Consider the following 27,650-nt stretch of genomic DNA (forward strand, 5'->3'; position numbering starts at 1 on the left):
CCATTCCAGAGCTATTTACAGGCAAGTAATATGTCTTTGAGAGGGCAAAATGTTTGTTCCATTGCTTCCCTCTTGCATGTTCAGAAAACAAAGGTAGTAATGAATTTTTTAATTTTTGCATTATAGGTAATTTGTGAACAGTCTAATAAGATTTGTGAAATGGCTGCTGTTATGAGGAAATCAGCTGAAATTGATGAGCAAAAAGCACTTGAGGAAAGAGAATTGGTGACCAGGTTGGCTACTGAAAATAAGGTAGGCTATGTGGTTTTTATGTATTCACATAACTGTAATTTTAAGGGGTCAGAAAATTCAAGATGTTTGGCGAAAGTTTGGACCCCTTATTTTCACAAGGAGAAGCAAATCATTAAAATTTCATCAGTTTGTGATGTGAAACCACATTTATATTTTAACTGCTGACATAACTGGAACAAATATCTTGGGCTATTTTGTAAAGTTCAAATAATGAAAGTGATGAGTTTAAGTAGTTGAATCAGTAGAGGTAACCGTTCACTGCATCAAAATTGTGTATACACAGTTCTCCACAGCTTGTAAGTATTGGTTAAAATAAATCTTTCTGTAACCCACGTGCTGCAACACATAAAAATATTTGATAGGGTGTTTTCCTGTGTTAAAATATGGTTCAGATGGTTGTTATTATGATTGAGTATAACATTTAAATAGCATTTACGGTCAGTATTCTCACTAAATGTCTGTCATTTTTATGTAATTAAAGCTTAAAAAATTGATGCTGTGGTAAAGTCACAGGCTAGCAGTAAGACAACGCTATACCAAAAAATACATTAAACTCGCTCAAAACTAAGGAATTGTAGAACATTTGCAAATAGGTCCATACATTATAACTAGATTGTTGAATATCAGTCATGAGCTATGAACCAAAACACAAAAAAATTATTCTTGGTAAAACTTAGTGCTGATGATACCTGTGTAGAAGACACTCTGACGAGAAGGGGCATCTGTCAGGGATTCTGTGGTGCAATGGATAACGCATATGACTGTAGTGCAAGAGATTACATGTTTGAATCCTAGAAGGGTCATGTATTTTTTAAAAGTATTTACATGAAATACGAAAATAGCATTAGCAAGAACTGATTGTAGCAGTTGTTTAGATTGTGGGATGTATTATAAATAGCTTCACATTAGTCGTACTCTGAGGAATGGACAACAGAGGATAAATGCATTTACTTTGTGAACAAACCATTAACTTTTTTGTGAAGTGTTGCTAATAGTGAAGCTATGGCTATGCGTCCACAGTACAATGAGATTATACAGGAGATATAAAGTGTGTACAACATGGAGGTTACACAAACATAAGGGCTGTGATGTTTGTGAGTGTAAAGTAATGTTAGCATCTGAAGCAGACTTACTTCCTCTTTATGTAAGGCGATGAAACTGCAAAGGTTTTAACAATAAGGGTCCTAGCTAGACAGCACAAAGACAAAAACATAGTTTCTAATAAAGTAAAAAGTTTGTGGTCACATTACATCTCACCAAACGTGATGTGTGTGAACAGCTATTGCAGATGTAAGTGCCTGTAAACAGTAGACTGTAAAGTCATTTTACAAATAAGTTAAGTCTTTTGTGTTAGATTTGAACCAGAGATGTATGGGCATCATCTTACAAAATTCGACAGTTTAGCACTCTAACAACTGAGCTACCAGTTAATTGAGATGTAGTTAGGTAAAATGACAAATTTCGCTAGCAGTTTCATTTCGTTGATTGACGCTATCCTTCATTGTAAGAGTGGGAGAGCATATCTTGGAGATAAGTTAATGTTAACTTCACAGTGCAGTTCACTTTTAATTAAGGTAGTGAATTTGTGTGTCAACATGGTAGCAATGTGCCGGTACAGTACAACCACAAAAACACTCCATTAGAGGCATTTTATGCCTGTGACATCACTGGCTAGCTCACTGCTAATGCGAATCCACAGTGATGTCTTATTTTGGAATCAACGTTTCAGAAAATGGGTTACAAACAATGTTAGGTTAGGTTAGGTAAGACCACTCTGTTTGTAACCCATTTTCTGAAACATAAATTCCAAAATAAGACCACTGTGGATTAGCCTTAGCAGCGAGCTAGCCAGCGGTGTCACAGGCATAACATGCCTCTAATGGAGTGTTTTTGTGGGAATTCAAATTACTTGAATTTCATTTCTATATTCATAAAGAATACTGAAACTAAAGAGGGGAAAAAACCATGTTAGAACATGATTCATCATTAAGACAGTTTCCAAAAAAACAGTCGGATACCTTATTGCTAGACTGGTATTTGAGCTTATGGCCCAGCATCAGTGGCATTTTATGCAGGGGACACACAAATAAATGTCTACATATTCATATATAACAAAAATATGGTATGTTTAAAAACAAAGATGATGTGACTTACCATACGAAAGCGCTGGCAGGTCGATAGAAACACAGACAGACACATACATACACACAAAATTCTAGCTTTCGCAACCAACAATTGCTTCGTCAGGAAAGAGGGAAGGAGAGGGAAAGACGAAAGGATGTGGGTTTTAAAGGAGAGGGTAAGGAGTCATTCCAATCCCGGGAGCGGAAAGACTTACCTTAAGGGGAAAAAAGGACGGGTATACACTCGTACACACACACATATCCATCCACACATATACAGACACAAGCAGACATCAAAAATATGGTATGGATAGATTGCTGTTCACCATATAGATGAGGTGTTGAGTTGCAGACAGACACAATGAAAAGACTACTAAAATATTAAAGCTTTTGGACAAAGTTCTTCTGCAGTAGCACACTCATACATTCATACAAGCACAACTTGCACACACCTGGCCACAATCTCATCAGTCACAGCCAGGATCTAGTGCCATGAGACAGTTAAAGCTTTCTGGGGATGGTAACAAGCTAGACATAGTCGCTCAATATAGGAGATCACCGTACTGTAATGAGTAGTGTTACGGTTTCAAGCGAAAAGTTGTAGCGTTGGTGGTTTGCATCCCACTAAACTCAAACATTTTTTCTTCTAACCTTCTCTTTTTTAGTAGGTTCCAATACTTCCTTATTAGTTTGTATTAAACTATAATATTCTGTGTAATGTATATATAAAGGCACTCTTTCTGAGGGGTGAGATTGTTCAGTTGGCTTAATCTAAAAGGTACGTTGTACCAGTTACAGTAACATATTTTGCCCTTTTTTCTTCTTTTTAAGTTTTGTAATTCAGATGTAGACATTCTGCTACTGAGTAGTATCAGTGATAAATAAGAATAACCTTAGGGTTTTACTAAAAAGTGAAAAATGATGATATAATATTTATCTAATGTGGAGAACTATTGTAAATTTGTATCACGCTATTTGTAGTGGAATTTTTATAAGCCGATGTCCTCATTGACTGGACATCGTACTTCCATTTTTACCTTATAACATTTTCATGGTTATTGAAGTTTTTATTTTTGTATACTGCAGACAGCACAACCTGACTAGCGTATGGACATGGGAGAAAAATACATTGTAATAGAGATAATAAGGGAATTTTATGCCCTACCATTTCATAAACAGTGTGATTTACAAGTCAGATACAGCCGACAACTGCCACAGTAGCGTGTTGCAATCACACATACCACGATAGGGGCCACGTACCATATGCACAAGTCCCATTGTTTCAGAGCATTAAGCAGCACTTCGAACTCGGCACACTCAACATTGACGCTACACAGCACAGTCCATGTGCCGAAGGCTTAAGGCCTAATCCCTGAGTGGTGTTACATTTTATATATTGATATCTGTAACAAAAGAATATTTTGTGTACATAACATTAGAAGTATAATGCTATTTAAATATTATGTACATCTATATCAACTGACATGAGTGCCAAGTATGAAATCCCTGTTGTTAAAATTAATGTAGATTTAGAAAATAGAACTCCATGAATATTTAACCGAGCAAGGTTGGGCAGTGGTTAGCACACTGGACTCGCATTCGGCCATCCAGATTTAAGTTTTCCATGATTTCCCTAAATCATTCCAAGCAAATGCTGGGATGGTTCCGGTGAAAGGAACCCGAGCTTCTGCTCCGTCTCTAATGACCTCGGTGCCAACAGGGTGTTAAACCCAATCTTCCTCCCTTCCATGGATATTTAAACTGTAATTATAACTGCATCTATGTGATCATGGTAGATAATGAACGCTGCCTTATCTTTGTCATACACAGCTTGTCCTGTGTACTTTTTATGCCTGTCAAATGCCAAATGGCCTCACTTCTTGGTCTTATTGGACACTACTACCCTTGTATAGTATTTGTTCAAGAACAGTACTCAGTATTTATATTTTTGTTTATTTATTTATTTATTTTTTTATTTTGCCATCTGACGTATTTCAGTTGATACATTGTGTATCATTACACATAGGCCTTGATATTTTTTTTTTTTTTTTGATTTGATAACAATCTTCTACAATTTAATAAATTTGTAGTACAGACTACAGCATGATATACAGGGCTATTACAAATGATTGAAGCGATTTCATAAATTCACTGTAGCTCCATTCATTGACATATGGTCACGACACACTACAGATACGTAGAAAAACTCATAAGGTTTTGTTCAGCTGAAGCCGCACTTCAGGTTTCTGCCGACAGAGCGCTCGGGAGCGCAGTGAGACAAAATGGCGACAGGAGCCGAGAAAGAGTATGTCGTGCTTGAAATGCACTCACATCAGTCAGTCATAACAGTGCAACGACACTTCAGGACGAAGTTCAACAAAGATCCACCAACTGCTAACTCCATTTGGCGATGGTATGCGCAGTTTAAAGCTTCTGGATGCCTCTGTAAGGGGAAATCAACGGGTCGGCCTGCAGTGAGCGAAGAAACGGTTGAACGCGTGAGGGCAAGTTTCATGCATAGCCCGTGGAAGTCGACGAATAAAGCAAGCAGGGAGGTGAACGTACCACAGCCGATGGTTTGGAAAATCTTACGGAAAAGGCTAAAGCAGAAGCCTTACCGTTTACAATTGCTACAAGCCCTGACACCCGGTGACAAAGTCAAACGCTTTGAATTTTCAGTGCGGTGGAGATCATGATCAGCAATTCATGTCATGGCCTCCACGCTCTCCCAACTTAACCCCATGCGATTTCTTTCTGTGGGGTTATGTGAAAGATTCAGTGTTTAAACATCCTCTACCAAGAAACGTGCCAGAACTGCGAGCTCGCATCAACGATGCTTTCGAACTCATTGATGGGGACATGCTGCGCCGAGTGTGGGAGGAACTTGATTATCGGCTTGTTGTCTGCCGAATCACTGAAGGGGCACATATCCAACATTTGTGAATGCCTAAAAAAACTTTTTGAGTTTTTGTATGTGTGTGCAAAGCATTGTGAAAATATCTCAAATAATAAAGTTATTGTAGAGCTGTGAAATCGCTTCAATCATTTGTAATAACCCTGTATTTATGATATTTTACAGTGTATTCGGTTCTTTTTCACAGTATATGACTATTTCCTTTACGTTTACAGCATTTTAACCCTTTTACTTGAAATAATGATGGCCTTTTGTAATCTATTTGTTCTGTCTTTCTTTATTTGTTATGCATCTACTTTTGATAGGGAATGCCTTCTTAATGTGTTCACAATTTATTTGGATATGAAGAATCCAAAACTCTATGCTCTTTCTTTGTCATTTTGAATTTCATTCCAGCTTTCTTTAGCCAGATTGTGACTGAAGGTACTTACATTGTTGTCAGCATTTCTTGGTATTTAATATAGAGCTACCTGTGCTTTAGACTTCGTTCTACTGAGATTATTTGTCCTTTGTGATCAGACAGATAGTTTTAAGTTACTGTTAATGTCTAGTTATCTGCCTGTATTTGGTGACCATATAATGTATATTAGAAACACTGTTTGTAGTCGTTCTGGTGTAGTCATAGATTGTGTCGTGCAAATTGTATGTGCTCAGGAGTGAGGAGAGATCCGCCTTCAGTTTTGATATCTTATTATAGTCAGTGCTGAGCCTCACTAAGTTAGATCACATTTCCAATGACAGCATTACATAACAGTTTGATATTGCACCAATCTAAGACCCGATGCATGAGAGTTGTCTTTGGTGGTTTGGGCATGTTTTATCGGCCAGTGATGACTCTATTGCCAAGGCAGGTTACACACTAGAAGAAGACCCAAAGGACAACCAAAGCAACGTTGGGCTGATACGATTCGTAAAGACCTTAAATGCGTGAACATCCACCAAGATGCAGCCCGTGATAGTGCGAAATGGAGACAACGGACTCGTGTAGCGGACCCCACAGGCATGCGGGACAAACACTGAAGGAAAAGGTTGTAGTCAGTGTTGAGGTCACCACACAGTACAGTCTTGTTGTTTCCTTTACAATTGCTGGCCTTATTTAACACACTATTTAATTTTCCCCCCTGCGGGTCCGGGGATTAGAATAGGCCCGCGGTATTCCTGCCTGTCGTAAGAGGCGACTAAAAAGAGTCCATCCCCCTCACGGGGGTAGTTCGCGCCTGCGTCCGGAGACGGACGGTTCCACGACCTATCATCGTGGTCCTTTTGGTTTTTTCACTTCTCGTTTCTTCCTTCCTTTTGTTGGTTCCTTTCTTTGCTCTTCTCCACCTCACTGTCTTCCTTACTCTTTCCCTTGCCTTCTCCTTGCCTTCTCATTGCCTTTTTCTCCTTGCCTTCTCATTGCCTTCTTCTCCTTGCCTTCTTATTGCCTTCTTCCCCTTGCTTTCTCATTGCCTTCTCCTCCTTGCCTTCTCTGGTCTCCGCCTCGGCGTTTGAGACAGTCTGTCCTCTTTCTCCCTCTCTCTCTTCTTTTTCCTCTTCTTCCTTCCTCCCTGTGCGTGTCTGAAGGCCGACCCACGCGTTCGCACGCGTAGCCGGTGACGGGGTAACGCGTAAGTCCCCGCCCTGGGTAGACATGTAAGGCACGCGCGTACCCCCTGGTAAAGGCCAGGCCCGGGGAGGGGTGATTGCCTGAGCTGATACCTTCTGACCATGCCGATTGGTCCCTCCGTCTGTTTCTCGGGAGGTGTGACCTGAGGTGTAAACATTCACCTAAGGCGGGAGTGCCCTCTGAGAGGGTCCCCACAAGGAAGGAGCGCGCCATCGGAGACGCTGGCAATCATGGGGGATTCCTCCGCAATGGATTCTACTCCATCTCTTTCGACTTCGACCCAAAAACGGAAACGTGACCAGCCAACAGTGACAAAAGTACTACCGCCTGCCCCACAGTTCCTCGTAGTTTCTCGAACTGAGGACGGAAAGGATTTTTCCTCTGTCAACCCTTTCGTTATTCAGAAGGGCGTAGATGCCATAGCCGGATCTGTCAAATCCTGTACCAGGTTGCGTAACGGCACCTTATTACTGGAAACTGAGAATGCCTTTCAGGCACAAAAACTGCTTCGGGCCACCCTCCTGTACACGTTCCCTGTCCGGGTGGAGGCCCACCGAACTTTGAATTCGTCTCGTGGTGTGGTCTATACTGACTCCCTCGACGGATTGACTGACGAGGAGCTTCAATCATTCCTCGCTGAGCAGGGCGTGACGGCTGTCCATAGGGTCATGAAAAAGGTCAACAATGACCTTGTACCGACCCGGACAATTTTCTTGACCTTCGATAGTGTTAAGCTGCCATCGCGCATCAAGGCGGGCTACGAGGTTATTTCTGTTCGCCCCTATATCCCGACACCTACGCGCTGCTACCAGTGTCAGCGTTTCAATCACACTCGACAGTCTTGTTCCAATGCGGCTAAATGTGTCACCTGTGGCAGGGATGCCCATGAGGGTGACTGTCCACCTCCGTCTCCTCGTTGTGTGAACTGTCAGGGTGACCATGCAGCATCCTCCCGCGACTGTCCTGTCTATAAGGAAGAACGCTGTATCCAGGAAATTCGGGTCAAAGAGAAAGTGTCCACCTCGGCTGCTCGCAAGCTATTGGCTAGTAGGAAGCCCACGCTGCTCCCAGCGGGGAAATACAGTACTGTCCTCGCCTCTCCTCGGACTACCCGGGAGGTAGCAACCCAGACATGCGATCTGACCTTCAGCACCACGGTCGTCCGTTCGGCCAGTGCTAAGATCGCGCGGTCGACGTCTCCTCTTCCTCCCATCACCCCACAGACACGAGCACCTTCTTCAGCTTCTGCTAAAACGAAGACACCGAAGTCAGATGCACGGGCCTTCAAGAAGGAACCATCCCGTGCAGACTTCCTCCGTACCTCGACCTCACAGCCTTCGACCGGTACTTCCACTACACGTCCTTCCACAAAGGCGCATAGGAAGCACAGTTCTCCTTCCCCGCCACGGCGCATTTCTTCTCTTGCGCCACCCAGCGGCTGCCGCCCCAGGCCGTCATCCGTTTCGCCTGGCCGCACCGCTGGTCGCCGTACATCTGGCCGTTCACTGGCGGAGGAAGCTCCCCCTCCCGGCCATCCTCCCGAGATGGCCGATGACCCTATAGACCCAATGGACGATGACTGTCCGCCTACTGATAGCGGCGGCAGTGCTCGCTCGAAGCCAGGCCCTAAGCGGCCTTCGAGGTGACCACTTCTCTCATCTTTCTTTTCTTACGATGGCACTTATTCACTGGAATATTCGCAGCATTCGCTCCAACCGAGAGGACTTGAAGTTGCTGCTCCGCTTGCACCGTCCGCTTGTCGTAGCCCTCCAGGAAACGAAGCTACGCCCATGCGATCAAATTGCCTTGGCACACTACACCTCTGTGCGTTTTGACCTACCCCCTGTGGTAGGTATCCCAGCTCATGGAGGGGTTATGTTGCTGGTCCGGGATGATATTTACTACGATCCCATCACGTTGCACACCGGCCTGCAGGCAGTTGCCATCCGCATTACTCTCCCCACTTTTACGTTTTCCTTTTGTACCGTTTACACTCCATCGTCATCTGCCGTTACCAGGGCAGACGTGATGCAACTTATTGCTCAGCTACCTGCACCATTTTTGTTAACTGGAGACTTCAATGCCCACCATCCCCTTTGGGGCTCTCCAGCATCCTGCCCGAGGGGCTCCTTGTTAGCAGACCTTTTCAACCAGCTCGATCTTGTCTGCCTCAATACTGGCGCCCCTACTTTTCTTTCGGACACATCTCACACCTATTCCCATTTAGACCTCTCTATATGTACTCCCCAACTTGCACGCCGGTTTGAGTGGTATGCACTTTCTGATACATATTCGAGCGACCATTTCCCGTGTGTTATCCATCTCCTGCAGCATACTCCCTCTCCGTGCTCCTCTCGTTGGACCATCTCCAAGGCAGACTGGGAGCTCTTCTCTTCCAGGGCTACCTTTCAGGATCAAACCTTCACAAGCTGCGATCGTCAGGTCGCACACCTCACGGACGTCATTCTCGCTGCTGCTGAATATTCCATCCCTCACCCTACTTCTTCTCCACGTCGCGTACCGGTCCCCTGGTGGACCGCAGCATGTAGAGATGCTTTACGTGCTCGTCGACGTGCTTTACGCACCTTTAAGCGCCACCCTACAGTGGCGAATTGTATTAATTATAAACGATTACGTGCTCAGTGTCGTCGTATTATTAAAGAAAGCAAGAAAGCCAGCTGGGCTGCTTTCACAAGCACCTTCAACAGTTCTACCCCTTCTTCTGTTGTCTGGGGTAGCCTGCGCCGGCTATCTGGCACTAAGGTCCACTCCCCAGTTTCTGGCTTGAATGTCGCGAATGAAGTCCTTGTGGCCCCTGAGGCTGTCTCCAATGCCTTCGGCCGCTTTTTCGCCGAGGTTTCGAGCTCCGCTCATTACCACCCTGCCTTCCTCCCCCGCAAACAGGCAGAGGAGGCTAGGCCACCTGACTTCCGCTCCTCGAATTGTGAAAGTTATAATGCCCCATTCACCATGCGGGAACTCGAAACCGCACTTGGCCGATCACGGTCCTCCGCTCCAGGGCCTGATTCTATTCATATTCAGATGCTGAAGAACCTTTCTCCTGCGGGTAAAGGTTTTCTTCTTCGTACATACAATCGCATCTGGATTGAGGGACATGTTCCCGCATGCTGGCGCGAGTCTATTGTTGTCCCGATTCCTAAGCCGGGGAAGGACAAGCACTTGCCTTCCAGTTATCGACCTATCTCGCTTACCAGCTGTGTCTGTAAAGTGATGGAGCGAATGGTTAACTCTCGATTGGTTTGGCTGCTCGAGTCTCGACGCCTACTTACCAATGTACAATGTGGATTTCGAAGGCGCCGCTCTGCTGTTGACCATCTGGTTACCTTGTCGACCTTCATTATGAATAACTTCTTGCGGAAGCGCCCGACCGCGGCTGTGTTCTTTGATTTGGAGAAGGCTTACGACACCTGTTGGAGGGCGGGCATTCTCCGCACCATGCATACATGGGGCTTTCGCGGTCGCCTCCCTCTTTTTATTCATTCCTTTTTAATGGATCGACAGTTTCGGGTACGTGTGGGTTCTGTCCTGTCCGACACCTTTCGCCAGGAGAATGGGGTGCCACAGGGCTCAGTTTTGAGCGTCGCTCTCTTCGCCATCGCGATCAATCCAATAATGTATTGCCTCCCAGCTGATGTATCAGGCTCCCTTTTCGTGGACGATTTTACCATCTATTGCAGCGCGCAGTGTGCACATGTCCTGGAGCGCTGTCTTCAGCGTTCTCTTGACCGTCTTTACTCCTGGAGTGTCGCCAATGGCTTCCGTTTTTCTGCCGAGAAGACGGTCTGTATTAACTTCTGGCGCTACAAAGAGTTTCTCCCACCGTCCTTACGACTCGGTCCCGTTGCTCTCCCACTCGTGGAGACAATCAAATTTTTAGGCCTTACCTTTGACAGGAAACTTAGCTGGTCTCCACATGTGTCATATTTGGCCGCCCGTTGTACCCGTTCTTTAAATGTCCTCCGTGTTCTCAGTGGTATGTCGTGGGGAGCGGATCGAACCGTCCTACTTCGTCTATATCGGTCGATCGTCCGCTCCAAGCTGGATTATGGGAGCTTCGTATACTCCTCTGCACGGCCATCCATCTTACGCCGCCTCAACTCCATACAACATCGGGGTTTACGACTTGCGATCGGAGCATTTTATACCAGTCCCGTAGAGAGTCTTCATGCTGACGCTGGCGAATTGCCACTCACCTACTGGCGCGATATACTGCTTTGTCGGTATGCCTGTCGGCTACTGTCAATGCCCGACCATCCGTCTTATCGTTCCTTTTTTGACGACTCTCTTGACCTTCAGTACGGGTTGTATGTCTCTGCCTTGCTACCCCCTGGAGTTCGCTTTCGTCGCCTCCTTCAACACCTTCATTTTTCACTCCCTGCAACCTTTCGAGTGGGCGAGAGCCGCACGCCACCTTGGCTCCAGGCTCAGGTCCGCGTTCACCTCGACCTCAGCTCGCTCCCAAAAGAGGTCACCCCCGGTTCGGTCTACCACTCCCGTTTTTTGGAACTTCGTTCGAAGTTCAACAACATGACTTTCATTTATACAGATGGCTCTAAGACCAATGACGGGGTCGGGTGTTCCTTTATTGTCGGGGCACAAAGTTTCCAATACCGGCTCCATGGCCATTGTTCGGTCTTCACAGCTGAGCTCTTTGCCCTCTACCAGGCTGTTCTTTACATCTGCCGAAACCGACATTCTGCTTATGTCATCTGCTCAGATTCCCTGAGCGCCATCCAGAGCCTCAGTGATCCGTACCCGGTTCACCCTTTCGTACACCGGATCCAACGCTCTCTTCAGCAGCTGGTGGACGTCGGTACGCTGGTTAGCTTTATGTGGGTTCCTGGCCATGTCGGTATCCCTGGGAACGAAGCTGCAGATGCCGCGGCCAAGGCTGCGGTCCTCCAGCCTCGGACAGCTTCTTGTTGTGTCCCTTCGTCCGATTTTAGCAGGGTCATTTGTCGGCGCGTTGTGTCGCTGTGGCATGCCGATTGGGCTGCACTTACCGACAACAAGCTTCGGGCCTTAAAACCTCTTCCCGTGGCTTGGACGTCCTCCTCACGCCCTTCTCGGCGGGAGGAGGTCGTTTTAGCAAGGTTAAGAATTGGACACTGCCGGTTCAGCCATCGCCATCTGCTGACGGCTGCGCCGGCGCCGTTCTGCCCATGTGGGCACTTGCTGACGGTTAGACACATTTTAATGTCCTGTCCTGATCTTAACACACTGCGCCTCAATCTTAACCTGCCTAATACTTTCGATGCCATTTTAGCGGATGACCCACGAGCAGCTGCTCGTGTTCTTTGTTTTATCAATTTGACACACCTCGCTAAGGACATTTGATGATGTTTTTTAATCCTATGCCTGTCAGTCTGTCTTTTATTGTGTTTTCCCTTTTAGTTGTTGTTGTCAACTTGTGCCTCGCGGTGCATTCTTAGAGTAGTCAGGGCGCTAATGACCATTGAAGTTGTGCGCCCGAAAACCACAAAAAAAAAAAAAAATATTTAATTTATTTAAAAATGACTTGGGACTACAGTCAGGTGGACATTAGATGTTGATGATATATTTTGTATTTTGAATTACAGTTTCAATTGCTGAACACTCAAAAACTTTTTCAGTGCTATATTTTACTAGATCAACTCTGGTCTTTACCATGTTTGTAAGCAATTTTTTCACATATATGCAGCTGCCCCCAAAATATGTGTTCACCCTTTTTTCTTCATTTAGAGTGTATCGTACAGATTTTTTATTTGTGGCATTTTGATTATTTTCATGAAGATGGGGTGTTGTGTGTTATTTTTGCACACCTGGAGGAAATCTTTTCCTTGCCTAGCCTGTTGACATGCAACCCATGAATATTAAAATTGAACCTTGTAAGTCTCTCAGTTTCAAAATTAAAACCTATCCTGCATTTTTTGAAATTGGAGTTACCTGCAGAGGAGACAAGCATTCTATTAAATAACCTTGTAGTCTTGTTTAGCTCTGGTCTGCCATCCTTGCAGTGAGCCAATCATCTTCGCAGTCAGTGTCTATCAAATGTAAATGGAATAAGGCTAATGATTCAAAGAACCTCACAACTACACCAAGGTTCTTTGTTGTTTCACATACTGAATACTGTTAGTCCTATGCAAGGGTAAATCCATTTCTCGTTCAGAAAGGCATTGATGTAATTGCCTCGTGATGATTGGGTGTTGTGTGATGTCCTTAGTTAGGTTTCAGTAGTTCTAAGTTCTAGGGTACTGATGACCATAGATGTTAAGTCCCATAGTGTTCAGAGCCATTGATGCAATTGCCGGCTCTGTGAAATCCTGATCTCATTTATGTAATGGCACTTTGTTTTTGGAAACTACTTCAGATACTCCGGCACAACTACTGCTTGCCACTTCCCTTCTCCCCGACTATCCTGTTGGTGTCGAGGCCCATAGAACTCTGATTTTTTACTGTTGTGTTATTTATACAAGGCTGCTTGATGGCCTGACCAAGGCAGAAATCCAAATGTACCTCTCCGATCAGGGTGTCATTTCAGTTCATCGGATCATGAAAAAGGTCGATTCCTCCTTAGTGTCCACTTGCACTCTTGTTCCCACTTTTGACAGAGTTGTGCTTCCGTCAAAGATCAAAGCAGGTTATGAAGCTACCACAGTCCATCTGTACATTCCGAACGCAATGTGCTGCTACCAGTGTCATCATTTCAACCACGCTCAAATGCCCTTCTGACATGCAGCCAAATATGTAACATGTGGTAGGAATGCTCACAGGGGTAATTGTCTGCCTCCTGCTCCCCACTGTATCAACTGCTGTGGTGACCATGCTGCCTCCTCTCCAGATTGTTCCATGTATCTTGATGAGCGGGCTGTCCAGGAGATCCGGGTAAAGGAAAAAGTGCCTTACCCGGTCGCTCGCAAGTTATTGGCTTGTTCCAAACCTTGCGTTTTACTATCTGGCACTTACAGTACTGTTCTTGCTACATCAGGGATATATCCATGCAGACATGCAACCTCAAATTCAGCACTGCAGTTCTGAAATTACCCAGTGTCCTGGTAGCATTGCCATGTCCTTGTCCAACTGTGCAACAAGCCACCAAACTTGTGCTTCATGGTGCAGAGTCTTCTGCTACACAACCGGCAGGCCAGAAAGGACAGAAAGAATACTCGCGTGAAGACATCCAATGCCCTTCCAGCCAACAAACATTTGAGTCTTCCTCTGCCAACAGGAAAGGCTCCAAGAAGTCAAGCAAAGGCAAATGATCATCTCCTTCACTGACTTGGAGATCCTCTTCAATGGTGTCGCCACGTGATACCCTCACCTGGCCGACCTAGTCTCGTGTGAACCGTCAACCATTTTTCTACCCAGGACACCTCTATAGATCTCGTGGAGCTGGATCTTCCAGCCTCCGTGCCCTTTAGCAGTGAGTCTTTGAAGGCTGGCACTCGGCAGCCGCCGAGGTGACACCCATTCATTTTTTCCCTCCTTCTCTTTCCTCATTATGAATGTCTTCAATGAAACATTCATGGCCTTTGATTGAACAAATATGATTTACCGCCGTTCTTAGAATTGCAGCGTCCTCTTGTTCTCTGCCCCTGGAAACAAAAATTGCTTGCTCACGACCACTTTGAGCTCTCACATTTCTTCCCGGTCTGTTTTGACCTTCTCCCCCGATAATGTTATTCCATCTCATGGGGGAGTTGTGCGGCTCACACGGGATGACGTTCATAGTCAACCCATTTCCCTGACTACCCGCCTTCGAGCTGTTGCAGTTCACCTTTTTCCTTCCTCACCTGACCATGTACCTTTGTACCATTTACATCTCTCCGTCATTCAGTGTCACCAGGCAGACTTCCATTAGGCAACTCACTCACCACTTTCTGCTGCTCGGTGACTTTAATGTGCTCTATCCCCTTTGGGGCTCTCCCAGAACCTGTCGGAGAGGTGCCTTCTTGGCTGACCTCAATCAGCTTATCCTCCTCTGCCTTAACACAGGAGTCACCCATGTTCCTTTCAGTCTCCATGCATACCCATTCCCATTCAGACTATCCTTCTGCACTGCCCAGCTTGCCCATTGTCTCGAGTGATCAGTTCTCTATGACACACACTCGAGTGACCATTTCCCATATGCTATCTGCTGACCCCTACTCCACCTACCGTATTTACTCGAATCTAAGCCGCACTCGAATCTAAGCCGCACGTGAAAAATGAGACTTGAAATCAAGGAAAAAAAAATTTTCCCGAATTGAAGCTGCACCTGAAATTTGAGACTCGAAATTCAAGGGGGAGAGAGAAGTTTTAGGCCACACCTCGAAATCGAAACAAAATTGGTCCATTGTAATATGAGACACAATTTAGGTCGAATGAATGACAATACAGCTACAGTAGTTTGGTTCGAGTCGTAAGCTTAGCAGTTAAGCTTTACCAGGTAGGCATTGCTATGCATCAGGCGCTCCGTCCGTATTTATACGGGTACCCTCCCTTTTTCACGTGATTCGTCTGGTTTGAATTGATTGCTTATTTTTCTTTGATCTGATAAGTGCCGTTCCCTATGTTATAGGTGTTTACATCACTCTAAGCTGAAAATGTATTATTGTACTGTGTCATGGATTGTTTATCGCATTCTGTTAATGAGTGTTAACGGCCTGTCGCCGCTCGCGACATGGCTTGCTGTTGTGCGCGCAACCATGGCTTAAAAAAGGAATCTTCTCATTAGCGAAACAATGGCAAGAGACTGCTGTTTGTTGTTACTTACACTGCTGCTTTCTTTGATAATGATCAACAAGAACCAAATAATAGACTGCGTATGATAGATGATGTTCTGAACTAGAGTTTAGCGAAAGTTTTTCTCTGTTTGAAAATCTTTGCAGACGCCTCTTCAGTACATTACATTCTGCACAGGAATTAGTCATCGTAGATTTAAAAATCTAGTCAATTGCCGTGCTTCATTTCCGACTGTGTCACTATTAGGCATAAGAATAATACGAATATAACATGACATATGTATATTGTTCCGCGTTTGCTGTTGTCTCACTCACTCTAGTTTCGTAGTTTATTAGGCAGACAGGATTTAAATGAGATAGCAGCAAACACGAAAGAATACATGGCAAAATGTTTATATTCGTATTATTCTTATGGCGCAGAGAATACTGCATGTGATTCACAATTCATAAAATTCCTGTTAGCAACGATCTCTTCTCACAGGTTGGAAAAAATTCAGAACGTGGAGTTGGCCATATTGATAAACATCCCAAACAGTCTTTCCAGTCGGATTTTCGTAGTACATTGAAATGCTGCTACATTCGAAGATGAACAATACGGAATTTGTATTTACTACGTTGGATAATGTATGAAAAATGCGGTGATAGAAACTCGGGGCAGAGAAAACGCTCGTCTTTCGCCTTTTTTTAATTTATTTACTGATTCAGAGGTTTTGGCGCCAGTATTTATCTTTGTGCCTGCCAAGCATGCCTGTATAGCGCTACTTATATTGGACGGCAGAAGTTTGTTGTGGCGGCACCTATCAACTTTTTTCAGAACTTCCGCTTACTTTGCACTCGATTCTAAGCCGCAGGCGGTTTTTTGGATTACAAAAACCGGAAAAAAAGTGCGGCTTAGATTCGAGTAGATACGGTACATGTACACCCAAATGGCAACTTGCTAAGGCCAACTGGAGGCTTTGCTCCTCCGTGGAAATCTTCGGAGAACATTTCCTCAGTTGTGATTACCATGTTATCCTTACTGTTGCAGAACGTTCCATTCCTCGCCCTTCCTCTTTACCATGCCATGTACCGTTCCGTTGGTGGACTGAGCTGAGCCGTGATGCAATTCGTGTGTGGAGATGTGCTCTCCGTGTTTTAAACCATCTTCCTACGATGACAAACTGCATTGATTATAAACAGTTGTGTGCACAGCGTCATCGTGTTCTTCGGAGCAGCAAAAAAGAGAGCTGGATTTCATATACTAGTTGTTTTAACAGTTTTACTCCCTCTTCCATCACGTGGGCCAACCTTCGACAGCTCTCTGGGACCAAGATCCAGTCCCCAATTTTTGGCCTGACAGTAGCAGATGATGTCATTGTGTACCCTGTTGCTCCTCCCACTATCACCCTGCCTCCCTCCATCAGAGACAAGTGGAGGAGGCTCAGGTGATGCATTCTCCTCTCAAAATCGTGAGTGCTACAATGCTGCCTTTACTGTGAGGGAGCTAGGTTATGCTCTCACTTCATCCTGGTACTCTGCCCCAGGGCCACATGATGTTAACATTCAGATGTTGCAGCAGCTTTCTCTTGTGGGCAATCACTTTCTGCTTCATATGTACAACCGTACCTGGGCAGAGGGCACGTTTCCCAGACACTGGTATGAAGCCAGTGTCACACTCGTAACTAAGCCCAGTAAGGACAAAACCTTCCTTCTAGCTGCCGCTCCATTTCTCTCACTAGCTGTGTTTGCAATGTGATGGGACACATGATTCATGCCCGGCTGGTATGGTGGCTCGAGTCTCGCAATTTACTAACCACTGCGTGATGTGGGTTTCGAGTGCGCTGCTCTGCAGTTGACCATCTCGTCATCTTGTCCACCGACACCATTAATGGTTTTCTGTGGAAATCTCAGACTGTGGCTGTGTTTTTCGATTTGGAGAAAACCTATGATGCCTACTGGAGGACTGGTATCCTCCATACTCTCTACAAGTGAGTCTTCCATGGCCGCCTGCCCTGTTTCATTTAGGAATTTTTAAAAGATCGAGTTTTCTAGATACATGTGTGTTCTGCCTTGTTGGACATCTTTATCCAGGAATACGGTGTGCCTCAGACACCCTGAGCATCATCGTCTTTGCTGTCGTCATTAACCCTATAATGGCCTGGCTTTTGCTGGGCATCTCTGGCTCCCTTTTCATTGACAATTTTGCCATGTATTGCAGTTCTCAATGGACTTGCCTCATTGAGCAGCGTCTTCAGCGATGGCTTGATCCTACTTACTCATGGAATGTTGACAATTGCTTTCGTTTTTCCACTCACAAAACTGTTTGTATGAATATTTACCTGCTCAGTCGGTTTCTTCCACCATCTTGGTCTTGTTGCTCTTCTGTTTCTTGAAACTATGAAATTCCTAGGGGCTCATGCTCGAAATGAAACTTTCTTGGTACTCCCACGTGTCTTATTTGGCAGCCCTCTGTACATGATCCTTCAGTGTCCTGTGTGCCCCCAGTGGTAGTTCCTGGGGAGCAGATCAAACCATTCTCCTCCATTTGTACAGGTCCCTTCTCCATTCGAAACTAGACTGTGGGTGTTACTATCACCATGACTTTCACCTCAGCAGATATGCGTGCTGTTTGTCTGCCATGCGTGGCCGCCTATCCTCTACTGCCTCCTTCAATGACTCCTTTGATCGCCAGTATGGGGCGTGTCCCTCTACTCTGTTATCTCCTGGAGTTCGCTTTTGGCTCTTGCTCCAGCAGCTTGACTTCACGCTACCTGCCAGTTTCCCAGTGGGTGTGAACCCATCACCACCCTGGCTTCTTGCAGTGGCCCATGTTCACCTTGGCCTTCACTCACTTCCTAAGGACACTACTCCAGCCTTGCGCTATTGTCTTCAGGTTCACGACTGTCACGTGGAACTTCATGATACCTTTGTGTACACTGATGGCTCTCAGACTGACTGTGGTATCAGGTGTGCCTTCATCATTGGCATTGACGTTTTTCACTATTGACTTCCGGAACATTGCTCAGTATTTACAGCAGAGCTCTTTGCTCTCTATCAGGCCACATAGTACATCCGGCAACACAGGCTTTTCAACTGCGTCATCTGCTCTGACTCTCTCAGTGCCCTTCAAAGCCCCTGAGTACTGTACATCACATGGGTCCAGGAAAGCTGTCACTTGCTCACTCTTGATGGAGCCACTGTGATGTTGATGTGTGCTCCTGGTCAGGTCAGTCTGACAGGAAACAAGGCTGCTGATGCTGGTGCCAAGGCTGCAGTCCTTGTACTTCAGCCCACTAGTTCTTAAACTCCCTCCAATTATCTCTGTGTTGCTGTCTATCTGCAGATGGTGTTACTTTGGCATCACCATTGGTCCTCCCTTCATGGGAACAAGCTCTGGGATATTAAGCCTATCCCAGTGGCTTGGATGACCACTTCTTGGCCCTCTCGCAGTGAGGAGATCATTTTAGCACGGTTGCGTATCGGGGACTGTCTTTATAGCCATTGCCATTTGTTAAGTGGTGCTCCACTATCCCTTTGTGCTCATTGTGCTCAACCTTTGACGGTCCGCCGTTTCCTGAGGGAATGCCCCTTTTTTGATCATTTATGTTCTCATTTGTGTGTGTTGTCTGAGTTATCGGTCGTTTTAGCAAACGATACGCGGACTGTCGACTGCGTTTTACTTTTTATCCATCATAGCAATATGGTGAAGGACACATAATTTTCAGTTCAGGACCTCCGTTTCATTATGGCGTATTTTATAGACCTTTCTCCATGTCCCTGTTTTTAGCTGTCTTCTCTTCCATCAATTGGGCTTAACTTGTAGCTGTTTTTTAACTTTTTTCCCCATGTTCTATAGTTGTGGACATTGGTACGTATAACCCTAGTTATTTTTGTGCCCTAAAACAAAACAAACAAAACCTGTATCACCTCAGACAATTATGCACCTGGCTTTATGGTACTTCACACAGCATACATGTCATCTAGTTCAGAGCTAATCAAATTACATAAATACCTTCCATGACTTAGTAAAAGAATTCTTTTCTTCTCTGCCTCAAATGTTTCTCTGGAGTCTTCTGCGAAGACGGTACATTCACAGTTTACACGCGGTTTCAAATATTAATTTTGATTTGATATGACGTTTGAGCACTTTACTTTTGATTTCTTTCAGTACTGTTCTTGCTTTGATCACTAACGGTATGCAGCACTGAGTGGGTATCAAAATATTTTTTTTTTTTTTTTTTTTTTTTTTTTATATATATATATATATATATATATATCACTTCTTCATTTGGCACACCTGAACACTGTAACAGGCTCTGCGTCATGTTCTAAAGCATTTTCTTTTTGTGTTGCAGCGGTTTGTTTGCATATGGATTTGACAGTATCAGACAGATCACACGTAACCAGTGACCGCACATTTTTACTGTCTGCAATTGATACTTTATTTAAAGCACAATTTACATCTAGGTTTATTTTCTTAATTCTCTTTTCTGGTGTTGCAAATATTGATGTTTGGAACTAGGATAACAAGAGCATACTTCAGGTGTTTGTTTATTTCCCGTTCTAGTACCATAAACTTCACTTCCAGTTCTTGATGTTTCACTTACAGTTTATCATGTTTGATGTTGTGTTCCACCATTTCTTATTTCAGACAGACAATTTTACTTCCCTGCATTGTTACCATACTGTTCACTTTGAATTTCATAGCATGTATAATGCACTGATTGCGTGTCCTCTGGTCTTCATTATTTACATGTTTTAGGTGACCTCAGTTCCATGTTGTGATCCTATGACAGTGGTGTCCAATATGACAAAGAAGTGTGACCATTTAGTGTTAGACAGCTGTAACTTGTACCTGTAGCAACATGTGTACCACATACAGAAGGTGTATAATGGACCCTTTAGTGGTCACAGACCTGATTATATACGAGTTTCAAATACCCACAGCGTTTTCCATTTTATAGGTCCACATCATTTGATATAGACATAAACAATAACAATATGTTAATGAGCTTATAATCCTTCTGCAATGTATGTAAAATGTTGATATGCTCACGTTTACGTTTATTTGTATCCCCCTCTGTATATCAGATGCCACTGATGTTGGGTTATATGCTCAAATACTGGCCTGGCAATTAAATATTTTTACATGCAGCTCATGTTGTCTTTCAACAAATATTCACTGTATATTGAGGCGTTCAGTGGTCCACAAGTATGTAAATAACATTAAGGCCACTTACCCGCTTACTCAGATAGAATGCACGATTGATTATCGTGCTTATATCTCGTATAAAAGGCTATGCAGAAGTTACAGTAGAGTGGGTATATGATAAAACTACTTTCACTGGTGACCCTATACCTGATGAGATGGGATATGCCTGTGGCAGCACTGGAATAGGGTTTACTAAGTGGGTGCTTAAGACAGGTCTTGCACATAGTTTTGTTACAGACATGTGGCCAAGCGGTAAAGAGTTGGGTGTAGATGTGACAAAAGGATGCATCAGGGCACTTTGCAGATTTTTGGGTGGTGAAATAACACTTTGTGGAAGGGGAAGGGATGAGTTGATCAGATAATGCAAAAAATAAGAAAAAAATTTAAATGACAGTAGTTGGTAAATGATCTTTTTCTAAAAGCACAATTTAGAGAGCACTGTTGCGTCATACCTACCTAGATGCAGACACTTCCGATGACAATGACGACTGTCATTGTTCTTTGAAGCACTCATCTCTAGTGGCTGATAGAAATAATCAAAAGTTGTCGACCATCTATTTGCCTTAACCCATGGTTCTTTTTTTATTTTTATTATTTTTCTTACATTTGCCTTTCCATCCAGTTCATTTTAGCTGTCCTCTGTCAGCCTAATAAATAATTCATTTGTTACTTTTAGCTCTCATTTCTGGATATCATGTTTTGTCTGGTTTTCTTCAATATTTTGAATATGGTCTTTCTAAAAAGAGTATTGTGATTCCTTTCACCAAATGTTTCATTTCGACAACTTCGAAGAATTTTCATTGATTATGTGAAGACAGAAGGTCCAAAGGCAATGATTTCTATACATAATTATATTATATTATTGAAACAAGCATAAAGTTAATAAATAATTTTTGTTGTATATTTTAAAAGAATATATTGAAGGTTTAGTGGACTAATAAGACAAGTGATACATTTGATGGATGAATTTATGTATTTTTTTTCTTTTTAAAGGGATTAAGAGAACTACTTGAAATTTCCTGCAAAAATGGTACCCTCCGAAATAGCCTACTTGGCATAGAATCTGAAGATAAAGAAATGCAAACGGAAATGAACTGTGAAACTTCTTGACAGAAGTAAACATCTGGAGGAAAAAGCACAATGAAAGACAAACCAAGTGATTTGTTTCTCTTTTTAATGTGGCAGCATGAGTCATTATATATTACATCACTGAACTAATGTGCAATGATTCTTGCCTCTGATAAAGGAATTGGTAATGACTGAATCTCACATAATGTTGATGTGACTGTTAAAAATTTCTTTTGTACTACATTTTATACATTATACACTTTCCATTGTGGTATTCTGCTGGGAATAAACTGTGTTTCTCTGACTGTACAGCTGAATGTTAATGGCCAAAATGCAGTGCCACAATAACCACATCAGTGCAGCTACAAAGAGTGTCTTTATTCATTGTTTCATGTGGCGTGGCATTGGTCATTTCTACAAGTGTGATTTCTGAAAGCTATGTTTTCAATTCAGCATTTTGTCTGTTGGGTAATGTGAATTTCAAAGAATAAAGTAACTAGTCAGTTGTAAGTTAGACATTTTAATCTATTTTTAAGCTTATTGTATATGTAAAATTTTGAATAAGTCACAAAGGTGTGAGATTATCTTCAGAATAGTATCACAGACCGTGACCCACAGTAAGCATCAACAGTATCAGAATTATGCTATTTTTTCTCTATATGGCTCTTTAAATTTATGACTTATGGGAGTTCATATTTTTATTTTGGACTGTAGACAGTAACTGTGAGTCATGCGATCAGTCATATCGTAATTTTTTTCAATATACCAACATGATTAGTATCTAAATCTCAAAGAAAAAAAAACTATAATAGAATTTAAAAGAAAAACTCGAAGGGTTTGTTTGTGTCAGTAAGTCCACTGAGTTCTCTTTCCTTAAAGCTACCAATCTTATGACAAAAATTTATAATCGTCATTTGCTCAAACAAATGTCCATATAAAAGGCAGTGCACAAATTTCATAACATATTTCTTTTAGCCTTTCATTTTCATCTTATGTGATAGACTTTTTTTTGAATGAATTAAAGTATTTTAGGGAAATTTATTTGTTGGCTGTGAAGTTTATATCATACACCTTCATACTTACTAGTGATGACTAAAAGCTGTTTCCAGGAGACATCCTGGTACTTTAACCTCACATTTTGTTTGTATAATTGGAAGTTTTGTGCAGAGCTAAAATATTTGACTCTTGGCACATGTTAGAATCCATTCCTTTCAACATATCTCACATATCTGAGAATGAAACAGGCAGTTTTGGATTTTATAGCTACAAGTTACATGCATAATGCACCAGATATTGTGTTTATAGTATTCTCTGGTGACAGTTTGAGGCTGATATAGGTACTACAAGAGAAGGAAGATATAGACCATGAACTGTTAGTCTTGGAAATACTTTTCATGCTTCATCCAATGACAGTAAATTCCCTAGCTGTCCTCTACAGGTGGGGGATGCAAATACAGTTATTATTGTGGAGCATATAATGACAAATTGGGAAATGGAATCTAGTTTTTCAGGGGATGTCTTGTAGGACAGGAAACTGTCATTATGCTTTGAAACATGTGGAAGTTCATAAAACAGACCCAAACAAACAAAAATTGAGAAATAGATGAGGCAGATGGAAAAAAAATAATGCCAAAAAATGTAAAGTTATGTTACTGAATTGTGACTTTGGTGTTAAGGTGGCATAAGAGATTAACATTTTGTGTTCAACATCTTTAGAGAAGTGACTTGAAATCCAAGTTTAATTAGCTAAGAGTTTGTGATGAAAGGAAAAAAGTGAATCTTTTAAAGTAGAAACTATTATTTGTATCACGACAAATTATTACTTGGCAAGGCGAACTAGTTACCTGCCTGGGGTGGCAGCACTGTTACGTGCATGCCCAAGTAGCAGGGACAAGGTCCACTCAGTCGTGTGGGGCAAACTGATAAGCTGCTTTGTATAGAAAGGTAGGGAAATTGACGTGGAAGTCGCCAAAGTAACATTACTTCGAAAGGCTTGCAAATAGCTTCAGCTGCTTTTTTTTAATTATAGAATGGGACACTTGTCATTGTGACTACTGACCTATCTCTTTGAAAGATTCCAGACCAGAACTGAAATCTAGGTGGTAGGGCAGCAGAGAACTAGTTTCTTGCAAAATTTTGTCATTAAGATAAAGAGAAGGCTGGTGTCACTTAATTAGTGCTGGAAGTTTGGTTTACCTTGGAGCTATTTATTTTTAATTTTTGTGAAATAATAAACTGGTAGCCAAGATCGCAGGAATTGTTTTTATTCCGTGATTACCGGTTTCAGCGAAACTATAGCTGCCATCTCGAATCTTAGGACACATATAGGTTACACCATCAAGGCAAACAATGGTGATAGTAATACTTGCCTATTACACGCTTGTAGAGGAGAAGTGAACACAAAATGGAACTTTGAATTCACAACAATGAAATGTTTCCTGGCACTACTGTTTGACTTTACTCCTTGCAAACTGTCATTTCGCACCATTTATTATCAGTGTAGCAGGTAAGAATCCACAATTTGTCTAAATAAACGACTTGCCACTTTAATTCTGATACTTTATTTCTTCATAAAAAAATCTAATGTAATATATTGTTTCCTCAAGTACATTCTGTCATCTGTACTTGTTCATTCTGACACCTTATAAAAATGTTGATGGAACAGTTTAACTTTCGCTTGCACATTTTATTGTCTTGTCATTCTCATTGTCATTAAATTTAGTTATGGTAACAGCAAGTCATCAGAGCTAACCCTGGAAGGTATTTTCTGCAATCGCTTTTTGTGTTCATACTGAGAGATAATAATGCACGCTACTTTGAAGTTGAATACAACTGTACCTAGTGACGTGACTGAGTTAGTTCTCGCTATGGCCAGGTAACCGCTTCACCATGCCGAGTAATTTTGTTTGTTTGTTTGTTTGTTTGTGTGTGTGTGTGTGTGTGTGTGTGTGTGTGTGTGTGACAGACAGAGATAGATAGAGAGAGAGAGAGAGAGAGAGATATTAAATTAACAGGTACAGTTGAATTGGTGTCCTAATGTTACTTAGCATCCCCAATTTTTGTATTAGTATAGCTTTTTCCCTTATAATAATTGAAAACGGTGCCACAGTTAGGTAATTGCACACGGTTTTTACATCAGTATCCACTTCTATGCTGATTAGTAAAAAGTTCCCAGCAGATCCAGTAAGACTCTGTGAAACACTTTAATGAATTCCATATTTTGAACTGTGATGATGATGATGATAGCAGATGTTTTCCGTTAAAGTTGCTTGCTGACTTACAATAGATCACTTTAGAAACTGTACAATGCAACTGTGACTGAAAAATCATACTAGTAACATATTTAAATGTCTCTCTAATAATTGTACTCATTTGAAATATATTTTCGTACATTTTAAGACAAATATATAGAAGTAAATTTTGAAATTGACTGTTAAGCTCCAATACATTAAGTATAGCGATGTTGATTCAGTTAACAGCCATATGTTACACCTTGTACATAATATATTGTATAGTGTTAAAACTGCAGGTAATATATTGTACTCGTATGTAAAGTTGCAGAAAAGATATTTTGTGTTATGCACAGAGGAAGGATAAAGAAATTTTCAGGACTTGTTTAGAATCTTCCATTCCCATCCTTATCCACATTCATTCAACTTGATACAGAAGGTGAGTGAGACTGAAGCCGTAAATCAAGTAAAAAGAGAATGCTTTAAGTGCCGTTCAGTATATGAAATTAATTGTTGCTTACATGCAACAGAGACTGGTCCTGAGACAATGTTAAAGCAGTAAAGAGACGTTGTTACTTACAAATTGAAATTTCAGGTAGGTTCAAGTTACGGGAAAGCCTGAACTGCATAGAAGACAGTATCTTATTATCTTATTCAGATAATATTGCTCAAATTTACTAATTCAAAAGCAGAGTTTTGTTCTGTTTATCATGAGTAATACACTCACGACAAGAAGCATGAGATTCAAGTATACGTGGACATGAATCACTGTTGGGATTCAAGAGAAAATAATCATGCCATGTCACTGTTCGGCCAATACAGTATGTATAGATTAATAGTCTGCTTACGTTCGTGAAGTGACAACATCTCAACAGTCGCTTGCAAAAGTCTGATAGAGACCAGAAATTTGTAACAAGGGATTCTCTCTATTAGAAAGAGAGGAATGAATGAGGGGGAGGGGGGGGGGGGGACTCACTATATGTTCATGCTATAAGTCTCACATTCTGGTATTCCTCCTTCCATACCTCCATTTGCACATCCCTGCGGTATAATATGTTGTACCTCACAAAAGAAAAACTTGAGGTTTTGTATAACAGATGATTAAATGCTATCACTGCCAAAGAGTTACTGATAAGAATGACTGGAGACGAATGTAAAATACTAAATGGTAACATGAAACTTAAATTTCATTCCTTCAACTTTAATCTGGAGAGAGAAAATCCCTGTTTCTGGAAACATAAGCCTTAAGTTGTGTGTGACAAAAGAATTATTGTAGTGTTCCATGCAAGTGGATAGATTTTATTGGCCTCCATTCAGTTGGAGGTGAATAGTACCAATTTTGGTGTGTAGCCTCGATTTATGTTTGTGAACAGTAACTACCAAAGTAAGCACAAAAGAATGTGAATAAAAAGTAATTAAATGAAATCATGTTTTTTATTTTAATGACATAAAATAGAAATATAGGTGTTACTACCTTTGTTGTTACTGTTAATGCAGACCTTGCCATTACACATTTCCAAACATTCTCCTTCATGACAGAATCTAAAGAATATAACTGCTGGATTAATAACTGAGTCAAAAGGTAGAGTTGAACATGAGGGCTGTTTACTAGACACTGTCTTTCAAGAGTTCCTATGTCCTTACTATAGGACTATCAGATACATTGCAATGTTTGCGTTACGTTCTTTATCTTGAATATGCTCATGTTATGGCATGCACCCAAACTGCTAAAGTTTTCCCACCTTCCTTCTTCTGCGTCCTTGAATAATGCTGGAAGTAAGAGGCTTAAAGATATTATCTAATTCTCATATATAAATATGAATGGCATTTTCATATATTCTTCAAAAACAACGCCCTGAAATCTTCGAACAAGACTTTCTTAATACAGGAACATCACATAAGTGATCCTTTTAAGAATATAAACGTCAACTTGACAGCTTGATACATAACGAGAATGAATACATTTTATAAATGTTCACTTGTGTGCTTCAGTCACTTTCAACATTGCTGTCTATGGCTCTTGCTCCAGTGCCAATGCACTTCTGTCTTGGAGTGACAATCAAGGGAGCACGCACAAATGATGTGCAAGTACTTCCACTTGTGGGGTTAATTTGATCGTCATCCTGCGTTGAAGACAAGTGTCGCCCGTTGTTGACATTTCTCTCTCTCTCTCTCTCTCTCTCTCTCTCTCTCTCTTTCTCTGCCTCCACTATTCAGCAACATTACTTCTCCATAATGCTACAACATAAGCACATGTTCTTAACAAAGGTTATATTTAGATTTCACTTATTCATATACTTATTTTGCTTTGTTTGTACATAACAGTTCGTACCATTCTTATCCATAGCCTCTCTTTTCAGTCAGCAACAACATTTTATTAATTTTTTTTCTCAACCTAAATATAAGAGAAATAAGCAGCCCATACTCCATAACACTACTGGTTCCGGCTACTATTTAAATATTTTATATTAATTTTATCTCTTTTTGATCACTGTAATCGTACAGGTGGAGTTACATTTTGGGTACCTAGCAACCTTAGA

General features: G+C 42.1%; 1 protein-coding gene across 2 annotated transcripts in view; it reads left to right on the forward strand.

Annotated features, from left to right (window-relative positions):
* Nucleotides 1-26,535, forward strand: part of LOC126412727 (FGFR1 oncogene partner 2 homolog) — an 87,002-nt gene extending 60,467 nt beyond the window's left edge. For both annotated transcript variants that reach the window (XM_050082456.1, XM_050082457.1), the window contains 2 exons: nt 127-252; nt 21,806-26,535. In XM_050082456.1, the coding sequence (XP_049938413.1) occupies nt 127-252; nt 21,806-21,922 (243 nt within the window). In that variant the 3' untranslated portion in view covers nt 21,923-26,535. The remainder of the gene's footprint in view (nt 1-126; nt 253-21,805) is intronic.
* The last annotated feature ends 1,115 nt before the right edge of the window (nt 26,536-27,650 follow it).

The sequence above is a fragment of the Schistocerca serialis genome, chromosome 7 (genome assembly GCF_023864345.2).
Source record: "Schistocerca serialis cubense isolate TAMUIC-IGC-003099 chromosome 7, iqSchSeri2.2, whole genome shotgun sequence".
Classification (NCBI taxonomy): domain Eukaryota; kingdom Metazoa; phylum Arthropoda; class Insecta; order Orthoptera; family Acrididae; genus Schistocerca; species Schistocerca serialis.